Raw genomic sequence first — 10,215 nt, forward strand, 5'->3', positions numbered from 1 at the left:
GCCCAAATAGGATTTAGCACCGTCAAAATGGGTCGGGTGAGCGTTGGACGCATACGTCGACCCAAATACGAAAGCGGACGTTTGTGTCCGCCTGACCGATTCAAACGGACAAAAAGCGGACAAAATCGCTGTCCGTTTGGTTCGGTCCGTTGGAGTTGCTCTAACTATAGGGAAAGGTTTACAAGGGCACACACCTGTATAGGGAGATATTTTTTGGGAGACTGCTGCAGATTGCTCTAACCCCCTTTTGAAAATACAAGAAAAAAATTGAGACATGTCGTGTTCCCAGTTTATTTCCAAACCTCAAAATCACGCAACCACACCACACCGTTCCAAGTGCCGGCTCGTCTTCCACAGTCCGGCCCGCCTTGGGAAACGCCGCCCCGGCCGTCACCTCTTTCGACCCCTTCCTCCTCCTCTCCCCGCCGCCTCCCCCTCCCACTTCCGCCGCGCCTGCGCGTGCTCCTTGTTAAATTTAGCAATGCCTCCTCTCCACCCATTCCCGCGCGCCTTCCCCGTCCCACCCCAGCCTTCTCCAGGCCCCGTCGCCTCCCCGCGAAACAACCACCTCCACCGTCGCCGCCTCCCCGCCCATGGGAGGGTGACCTCGCGTCTGCCCCCTTTCCAGACGGTGCCTTGCCGTGGCGTTTGCAGGGGCCGCCGGGGCTTGGTCCGCCTCATCTGATCCACTCCAGGTTGGTTTGTGCCTCTTCCCCCGGCGATCAGCCACCCCTGCTGGCCTGTTCCAATGTGCTAGATAGATCAATAAATTCCAATGCGTTGTAAAATGCAAGGTGTGAAATACATGTCTGCTTGGTTTGGCGCTTCAATTTTGATTGGTTTTGAATATGTACCTTCGCGATTGTTCGGTGCTTGCATACATGATCAGGCACGATCACATGCCAGTTTGACACAGCGTTGTTATGTTCAGAGAAAGTCAAAAGAGGGCTGTACTGCATACAGTTCCCAGCTAGGCCAATTTTACTACTTAAACACCTTCAGAAAACGGCTCACGGATTTATAATCGTATTCTACATATGTATGCCTGTCCGTGACTGTTATGTAATACCATGACAGACAAATGTGTAACTTCTGAGCTAGGAGTCTAGGAGATACATGACTTCATATAGTTGACTGGTCTGTATGTGCATGTTCTGTCTCTAAATTACACTTCTTGCATATTCATGGATATGTTTATTTTAAAATGGCATATGTGATAGTTTGAGGACGGTAACAATGTCCGTTTGTATACAGCTTATTAAGGCAACAATGTCAATATAAGCATTTGGAATTAATGATCAATACAATTGTATTTTCATTCTTGTACAAATTCATTATTATTAGGTAATGCGTTATTATCACTTTAGACATTGTCGGTCTAAAACAATGTATATGTCTTCAAAATGATGTATCATATGAGAAGGCTTTACCCAGGAATACAGAATTAGAGCAATGGTTATGATAGCAAAAAAGTTCTTCAGTTTTTTTATTTCTTCCTGGGAAGTTGACTAATGACTACTCCCTCTGTTCCTAAATATTTGTCTTTTTAGAGATTTTAAATGGACTACCACATACGGATGTATATAGACATATATTAGAGTGTAGATTCACTCATTTTGCTCCGTATGTAGTCACTTGTTGAAATCTCTAGAAAGACAAATATTTAGGAACGGAGGAAGTAGTCATCATGATCATTGTGAAGTTGTTGTTTTATTTGGAATTATAATGCACCATTTGGTCTTCCAAATTCTATTTCTAGCGTTAAATGGTTCTACTATTGCACATTCTTACTGTAATAATAAACTATTTTGTGAAGTTTCAGATGAACTCCAGGTCATACAACAAACTGGACACTGCGAATGACAAAATGGATTTTAACACCCGTGGAAATACCGCGTTCAATGGCACCTTAGACCGGAATCAATCAGGTGTGTCTGCCAATCCATCCACAGCATCCAAACCAGCTGCACACTCGCAGATCCCAATGGACTTCAGCACTCGTGGAAATACAGCGTTCAATGGCGCCTTAGACCGGAATCAACCAGGTGTCTCAGCCAATCCATCCACAGCATCCAAACAGGCTGCACACTCGCAGATCCCTTCGGATAAGAAACCACGTCCCAAGAAAGAAGATTTTGCTGACAAAGGAAACCCAAACCACATGACAAAACGCCTCGTTAATCCTGCGGAGAGCCCTGTGCTGACACCAACAAAAGCAGCATCCAGAGGCATGAACAGTAATACACCAGAGAAACTTAGTGATTCCGCTCTAACCATTCGTCAAGGTAGCACTGACAGTCCAAGAAGTAACAGCTTGGATAGCTGCATCTCCGGCCATGTCAAGCATCACACCGGAGGGGACTGCCGATGGGAGGCCGTCCAGCTGGCCACCTCCAGGGACTCCCCTCTCAGCCTAGTCCACTTTAGACTTCTGAAGCGCCTTGGATACGGAGACATTGGCAGTGTTTACCTTGTGGAGCTCAGGGGCACAGACACGTTCTTCGCGATGAAGGTGATGGACAAGGAATCACTCATCAGCAGGAACAAGCTGATCAGGGCGCAAACAGAGAGGGAGATACTCGGCCTTCTCGATCACCCTTTCCTGCCCACGCTGTACACTCATTTTGAGACAGACAAGTTCTACTGCCTTGTCATGGAGTATTGCTGCGGCGGTAATCTCCATTCGCTTCGGCAGAAGCAGCTGAACAAGCACTTCTCCGAGCAAGCAGCCAGGTTGGTTCACTTCAGAGTTCAGATTACTGTATTTAGTACAACCTTGTTATTGGTACTCGATTCGGTTCAGTGTTTGTGCGATGACACATATATAACTCAATTGCTCATCATAATTCTCTTTCCCTGGTTGTTTTTGCCTAGATTTTATGCCTCTGAGGTGTTGCTGGCACTGGAGTACCTCCACATGCTAGGCATCGTGTACCGAGACCTCAAGCCGGAGAACGTGCTCGTCCGAGACGGGGGGCACATCATGCTGTCCGACTTCGACCTGTCGCTGCGGTGCTCGGTGAGCCCGATGCTCGTCAAGTCGTCGTCGGTGCACGCAGGCCCCAACGGCATCGAGAAAGGGCTGGCCAACACGGAGGGCATGAGCAACGGGTGCATCCAGCCGTCGGCGTTCTTCCCGCGGATGCTGAGCATGAGCATGAGCAAGAGGAACCGCAACAAGACCAAGTCGGACCTCAGCCTCCACGGGTTGCAGACAATGGAGTTCAACGCGGAGCCGACGGACGCCCGGTCCATGTCGTTCGTCGGCACCCACGAGTACCTGGCGCCGGAGATCATCCGAGGGGAGGGCCACGGCAGCGCGGTGGACTGGTGGACCTTCGGTATCTTCCTCTATGAGCTGCTGCACGGCATGACACCGTTCAAGGGCAACGGCAACCGCGCCACGCTGAGCAACGTGGTGGAGCAGCCGCTGCGGTTCCCGGAGAGCCCGCCGGTGAGCAACGTCGCGCGGGACCTCATCCGGGGACTGCTGACCAAGGACCCCCAGAAGAGGATCGCGACCAAGAGGGGCGCCACCGAGATCAAGCAGCACCCGTTCTTCGAGGGGGTGAACTGGGCGCTCGTCAGGAGCGCTCACCCGCCGTCGGTGCCGGACCCCGTCGACTTCAGGCAGTACCTAGGCAAAGAGAAGAAGACGGCAGAGCGTGGCCTTGGCACCACTCTGAGCAGCTTGTCGACGGGCGCTGTTGCGGCAGCCAAGACGGGCTCCGGCCAGTTCGAGTATTTCTAGAGCTGCATCGGGTTTTTTGAGTGCTTGTAGGACTACTGGACACCATAGATACAGATACAGATACCCCGTGTTCTTATATCACTGTATAAACCTCCTGTACTGTACTGTACTGTTGTGATTTCCGTTATATACCTGATGAGATGTCTCATTTGCTAACGGCTGCTAATTGAACTATCAAGTTTTGTGAGATGCAGACATTCTTTTATAGTTAGATTAGATTAGACATGTCTGCTTATCTTTCTAACCTGAAAGCTGAAGATTGTGCACATGACTGAAGTTTTGTAATATCCTTTTGTTTTGCCTCCTTGTTTTTATTTTGCTAGTGGTCATCAAAGTGGCACATGTTCTATTCACACTTCCAGAGGCACTGAAGCTATCAACACCTCATGCACCAAGCATGTATAAAATCACAAAGTGAGGTAGACATATAACGTGGCGAAATTTCATCTTCCAGAAACGGCCTAAACTACAACCAATTCATCTACAGTTATACCACCACCCCTGGACTTCTTCCATAACTTTCGTGTGGATTGTGATTTACACACCCTTTTTCTTCCGAGTTACTCCCTAAGTAGGTGAATTTAGCAATGGTCAGGTAGCCCAAGAACCCTAGCTGGTAGACGCGATCTCATCTGCAGCTGGCGTGTCTCCCTTCAGTTCCAGCGCTTGAGCTCTGTTCTTAGCCAACTCCTTTGCGAGAAGTTCGGTGTGTGCATCCAGAGACTTCTTGAAACCGGCAAAGCACTTATCGCAGGCGTACTTCGCGCCATCCCTGACCGATGATCCGACGATAATGCCAGACGCGTATGCGCTGCATGCGTCCAGGATGGCACGCTCCCGCTCGTGGAAATGGTGCACGACAAGGGTCTCAAAATGCTGCACCAGGTGAAAGGCTTGTAAGAATGAATTCGGTGGCATGAAGAACAATGCACATGTGGTACAAAACTGAAGGATGTATTTTTTGCTATGTGCTACCTCCCTCCGTTCCTAAATATAAGTCTTTTTAGAGATTCTAATATGAGCTACATACGGAGCAAAATGAGTGAACCTACATTCTAAAATATGTCTATATACATCCGTATGTAGTCCATATTGAAATCTCTAAAAAGATTTATATTTAGGAACAGAGGGAGTACAAACCAGTTCCACTTGGGATGGGACCTCGGTTTTCTTTAGAAAATACGGGTGCGCAATGGTGGTGATATTTCAGAAACTCATTTTTCTTGCTCTATTTGTTCAACATTCCATTAATAAAAATATAAGGTGTTATGAAGATGTGGAAAATTTGAAGTTGGTAATTTCATGTCACAACTCACAAGAAACAACTCCTCTCTCTATGGGTGCAGATTGTCTAACGTTACAGAGCTGACTTATCACAGTTAAAAAGGAATTAAGGAGATGGCAGGTACAATTGTTACAACAGAAACAAAATTTAGCTATTAGGGCGTCCCAGTAATCTGTGATTGTTTCTCAAATTGTTCAGAATAAAAAAGATATGCTTCCATGTTCATCGTAAAAAATGATAACACAAAAGATTTTGATTTACTTATGTATCGTCGGAGCTTATTCTAACCCAATATGCATCTATGCAGTTTATTTTAAGGACGGGTATCAGCAATTTTGTAACCATGTCAACTGAGAATCTTCTTTTACGCCATGAAGAGTAACCAAGACATCTATTTACGATGGCAAGAAATGAGGGTTCTGTAATTACCATTGGAGGCTTCCGAAGTGAATACAACATAGTCTTGCAGGATAGTACAAACGCAGTCTGATTATATGCCATGGAATGCTTTTCACCAAGAGGTGTATTAACCGTGTTTTTGTAGCCTGGCTCATTAAAGTATGGTTTATCATTCAACACAAGGCCCTGGATGGAGATCAACACCTGCAGCATGGTGGAATTCGACTTGCTCCACTTCTCACATCCAGAACCCCACCAAGTGTTCAGCAGGCTAAGGCACACCTTTCCACTCTCATACAGGTTTGGATTTAGTCGAAGCCCACCTGAATGGTAGTACACTTTCTGTGCATATTGGATAGGTAATTGTTAAGAGATTGCATTTGTGGTGATAAATCTGAAAAAGAAGGGGAAGGTGGGTGTGAAGTGCCAACTTACCGGTGGACATCGCGGGTACTCAGGAGGAAAACGAACATCAAAGAAGAAAAGACCGTCATGATATGGAGTTCCAGAAGGCCCAACAATAGCAGCCCTTAGCAGATCAATCCTGTCCTCATAAACTCTAACATATATAGATCCTGCATAATTTGAAACCAAATTGAGACCCACGTTTTTATTAATAAAAAAGTGATTTCAGGTGTAAATCCTCTAAAAGAAAGGCTGCAGTGCAAATATGACATGAGTCGCTGACAAATTAGGTTAGGGTTAGTGATATGCCAACATGATTTAACAGTTACTATTTTTTTCCATTTTTCCCATTCTTCTCCAAGTATTGAATGATACTATCTGACACGGTATATCCAATATGATAGGAAAGGAGTTCTAAAATAATCATGACTTTTTTAATTGTTGTCTTAGGGGCTTATTGCAGGAGTGCACCTAAACCCCGGCGTACATACTAGATGTTGCCAGAAAAGGGCCAAGAAATGCAGAGAACGATGCCTATATGGAAACAATGGTACCATTCATTAAAGTTTCTATAGTTACAGACCGGGGGGGGGGGGGGGGGGGGGGGCATTAGTTCATACAAAAATGGTATCAAGGAATTCTTCCACTGGGGGGACATTAGTTAAAGCACACACAACTCAATCAAGTTAGAAGAATCAATGAGCATATCCTAATGAAGTTCAGATACGGTGTTGTGAATGTGATACTACGTTGAAGTCAACAAATATTTAGCATACTATATTTAGCAGGTCAAATAAATTAGATATAATTAGCACAAACAACAGTTTGATGACAATAATAAAGGACCATTGGATGCTTTCAGTATTCGTCGTCAATGTCATGATAGTTGGATGATAAAAATTATATACTCCAATCATAAAGAAATATATGTACCGACCAGGTAGATCTCTCTGTAGAAGCTTCCATTCATTTTGGATTGTTTTCGTCCAATCTTTGCTCGTCTGTTCACATATTGGTGGCAGGAAATTAATTCACAGTTGAACCCAATAGATATAGAGTTCAAAAAAGGACATAGCATACCTTCCCTGGTGAGGTCTTTGCATAGTGGTGGTCAGAGTAATCTTGAACAACGTCAAATTGGTTAAATAACTTGTGATCCTCGTTCTCAGATCCATCTACTGCCTTTATCGCCGATGAGATGTTACTTGAACATTCAGGTTCATGTTTTTGCAGTGACAACACATTACCAGACCCACTTGAACAGGGATTCAAAAGAATGTTACTTGCAAGGACGTTTACAGTGGAGTGTGGAGCAGCACTAGCACCTGAATTCAGAAGATTATGACCTAAGTATGAATGTTATCACCACATATGTACATACTTTTAGAATTGTGGACAGATACAGAGGGGGAGAAACTCGACCAACAGGCACTAGCAACTACGGCATTTTAATTTAGAAGAAGAACAAGCCTGTACAGGATGGGATCCCATCTAATGCAGCCAAGATCACTCATCTCGTTGGGGGCCACAGCAACAATGCCTATGTGGTTCCTCCATCACATGGATTGCCCATTATCACATTCCAAAAATTTACTAGTAGCTGGTTATCAGCTTTCTTAATGGTGCTATCCCTGCCAATTGTAAAGTATTTCTTTGCTGGGAGCACTAACATCAAGGTTTCATTAAAATTGGTCTGAAACCTCTACCAGTTCAACGACAGGTTAATGCCATTTCATTAATGCCTGCTCTCATTCCTAATGAAAGCCAGCTAAATGTCATGTTAAATTTAGTGAAAGCAAGAAGCCATAAAGGAATGGTACAGTGTAAAATCTACATAACATTAAGCTAATAGTTGTAATTTCCTCAAGCATGAAACAATACATGTAGTATATCCCTGACATCCAGCCCTTGTTTACACAGAGCACTAAACTAATTGCTTCCTGAAACCAGTGATACAGACTCCTATATTTCTAAGAGGCTGCATTTTTTTTCAGATAATGGAAGTACAACCACTGAAGTAGCTGCATCGTGCATCTTCTTTCGCATGTAGTAAGAATGACATAAGTATTTTATAGTCAAGAGTCACAACTCAGATACCCATTTGAGGGCTGTAATCAGTACTGCAAGTGAAAAATAAATTGTAATAGATATTTCTCAGATACTATCAGATGCCATTTAAAGTATAAAAATAAAAAAACCAATCAGGAGGCACAAACAGAACATTTCAAAATTTAACATTGGTCATCCGAAGCTACCTTGCCAAAGAGGGTCGATGGACTTGCCTGCATAAATAGAACCATTCATTAGAACATTCAGGGAAATAACAAGTTTTATAAAATGTTTTTCCAACAAGTAATTGGTTTGATATAACAAACTCCAAAACATCGTCGATCATCACAGACATGCATTCATATGCCAGTTTATATCCAACTATAACATAGTAGCATTCAGATTCTATCAATGATATCATACTTGAGTAGGTCCAACACAATCAAGACAAATAAGTGTATAAAGATTTAAGCATCCTGACATAACTACCTGGACCATACAACAGGCTCTAATTATTCTGTTATTCCAACAACTTACGACTGCCCCATTGGTATGCAGTTTCACCAAGAACACACACATGCATCATCATTACCCAAAAAAAGAAACACATGGTTATCGGATGAGACCACCATTGGACAAACCAGGTTATTGTTTTAAAGAGGGCAAGGAGCATCCAGTGATCATGTGATGCGCACCCCCCGCTGAGAAATAAACCAAGTTAACCAGGGAAGGTACATCATCACCTTTTTTGTTGGAATTCTTCTTCTTTTTCTTGCCAACTCCAAAGAATTGAAGCAGCTTCTTGAGAACCATCCTCTAATCCAATCCACGCCACAGAGAAAGCACCTGAAAAGCATGAAACGCCATTGGATTTGGAACCAACAGCTAGAAAGAAAGATGACGCAATTAGGCGGATAACAGAGGTAAATCGACGCATGCGCATGAACGACATATGCATGGAAGTGAAGAACATGATAATCTTGGACAGGAGGAACTTTTTTTCCCACTTAGTTGATTTCTTGTTCTCCTTTCCGCTTTATATATATAATATATGAAGAACTCATGTTCGTCGGCCCCAGTGAGTTGTTTATGTAGTACAAAACCCAGGCACTCCAATCAGTGCCTGAGTGACGCCATGGTCGGGCCAATGGACCCACGACACGACCAAACCCAGCAACAGAAAAACGAAACAAAGCACGCAAGAACATCACACCGCAGGAGAGAGAAAGAAAACAAAACATCATGGGGGCAAAGAGTATCATCGCATCATGACAATAACTCCACAAGGCCAGAAAGAAACCGAAAGATGATTGCAGAATCTCGGGGGCATCCCCTCCCTCCTCCTCCCCAGATCGCACAATCAATCAAAAGAGTAGAGCACCATCGCGAGGTACTGAAGAAAGAAGCGAGCAAACCAGCACGATCACGGAGGAGAACAGAGCAGAGCAGAGCAGGAGGGAGTCGGAGGAGGAGCAGACCGGAACCCTCGCCTGCTCCGTCGGTCCTGGCGCCGACACCGGTCGCCGGGGAAGGGGAGGGAAGGGAAGCGCCGAAGGGGAACAGTCAGTAGTAGTGGTGCAGTCGCCAGTAGTAGGCGAGAAAAAGAGCGAGGCGAGAAAAAGAGTGCAGGAGGGGGAGGAGACGGCCGGTCAGGGTGGGGGTGGTGGGTGCGTGCGCGAGCCCGAGCCCGGGTTTGCGGGGAGGGGAACCCGGGGTCACACCACACGGATGGGGAGGGCGCTTGCGTGCCGGGGAGGCAAAGCTCGGCCCCAACCGGCGCTTTTGCCTGCCCCGCCTCCGCCCCGCAAGACCAGACCGGACGGACCGGCCCCAAGCACGGTGCACCGCGTCCCCCTCTGCAACCGCAAGCCGCATATTTGGCATCGTGGCCGTGATCAGGGGCGCGCGTCCGGTGATTCTCTTCTCCTGCTCGTTTTGGAGCCTTTCCTTTTCCCTGAGACTCTGAAAGGAAGCGACAATGGCGAAATCCGGCATGTGATCTGTAGCCTGCGTTCCTCCTACGGCCATAGGACCTACTACCTGTGCTGTGCGTGCCTCTGTGCTATGCTAGGTTAAAAGGCCGGGAATCTCGCGTGCATACAGGAGTGGAAAGTGCCAGCCTGCCCGCGACTCCTTTTTCCATGTATATATATACGGGTTTATATAGCAAGATAAGCACGAGATAAGAAGAAGACGGGACGTGGATACGGAAAATGGAAACATTTTCTCTTTTTCGGGAAAAAGAGAGGCACGCATGGACGCATCCGGCCGAACATCACGCGCACGCAGCTTGGCTTTCGTCTGACGCAAGATACGGCCAAGCCCG

The 10,215-nt window shown here is 45.8% G+C and overlaps 2 protein-coding genes across 6 annotated transcripts; one reads left to right on the plus strand and one right to left on the minus strand.

The window, feature by feature from the left end:
* Window positions 1–375: 375 nt before the first annotated feature.
* LOC125543437 (serine/threonine-protein kinase RHS3-like) lies at window positions 376–3,940 on the plus strand. Of its 2 annotated transcripts, none has more exons than XM_048706785.2 (3): window positions 376–695; window positions 1,817–2,733; window positions 2,875–3,940. In XM_048706785.2, exons 2-3 carry the CDS (start codon window positions 1,823–1,825, stop codon window positions 3,749–3,751), a joined length of 1,788 nt encoding a protein of 595 aa, XP_048562742.1. In that variant the 5' UTR covers window positions 376–695; window positions 1,817–1,822; the 3' UTR covers window positions 3,752–3,940. The 2 variants fall into 2 exon arrangements, with proteins under 2 accessions (XP_048562742.1, XP_048562743.1); XM_048706786.2 differs by having other exon boundaries at window positions 1,823–2,733.
* A 185-nt stretch (window positions 3,941–4,125) lies between these two features.
* On the minus strand, window positions 4,126–9,876 carry LOC125543438 (putative ubiquitin-conjugating enzyme E2 38). 4 transcript variants are annotated; one of them, XM_048706788.2, is made up of 8 exons: window positions 9,368–9,860; window positions 8,633–8,735; window positions 8,096–8,122; window positions 6,921–7,165; window positions 6,778–6,841; window positions 5,871–6,010; window positions 5,466–5,777; window positions 4,126–4,627 (listed from the first exon to the last, which is right to left on the minus strand). In XM_048706788.2, exons 2-8 carry the CDS (start codon window positions 8,700–8,702, stop codon window positions 4,361–4,363), a joined length of 1,125 nt encoding a protein of 374 aa, XP_048562745.1. In that variant the 5' UTR covers window positions 8,703–8,735; window positions 9,368–9,860; the 3' UTR covers window positions 4,126–4,360. The 4 variants fall into 4 exon arrangements, with proteins under 4 accessions (XP_048562745.1, XP_048562744.1, XP_048562746.1 ...); XM_048706787.2 differs by having other exon boundaries at window positions 8,633–8,774; window positions 9,368–9,859; XM_048706789.2 differs by lacking the exon at window positions 8,096–8,122 and having other exon boundaries at window positions 9,368–9,876.
* Window positions 9,877–10,215: the final 339 nt, after the last annotated feature.

The sequence above is a fragment of the Triticum urartu genome, chromosome 3A (assembly GCF_056163025.1).
Source record: "Triticum urartu cultivar PI428250 chromosome 3A, HENAU_Tu73, whole genome shotgun sequence".
NCBI classification, from domain to species: domain Eukaryota; kingdom Viridiplantae; phylum Streptophyta; class Magnoliopsida; order Poales; family Poaceae; genus Triticum; species Triticum urartu.

Bases quoted from the DNA above. Each gene is read 5' to 3' on its own strand.
- LOC125543438 (XM_048706788.2), bottom strand. From the start codon at position 8,702: ATGGTTCTCAAGAAGCTGCTTCAATTCTTTGGAGTTGGCAAGAAAAAG. The intron at 6,842-6,920 runs GTATGCTATGTC...ATATGTGAACAG, and splicing joins CAAAGACCTCACCAGGGAAG to ACGAGCAAAGATTGGACGAA. The intron at 6,011-6,777 runs GTCGGTACATAT...CAAATTATGCAG, and splicing joins TCTACAGAGAGATCTACCTG to GATCTATATATGTTAGAGTT.
- LOC125543437 (XM_048706785.2), top strand. From the start codon at position 1,823: ATGAACTCCAGGTCATACAACAAACTGGACACTGCGAATGACAAAATG. The intron at 2,734-2,874 runs GTTGGTTCACTT...GTTTTTGCCTAG, and splicing joins TTCTCCGAGCAAGCAGCCAG to ATTTTATGCCTCTGAGGTGT.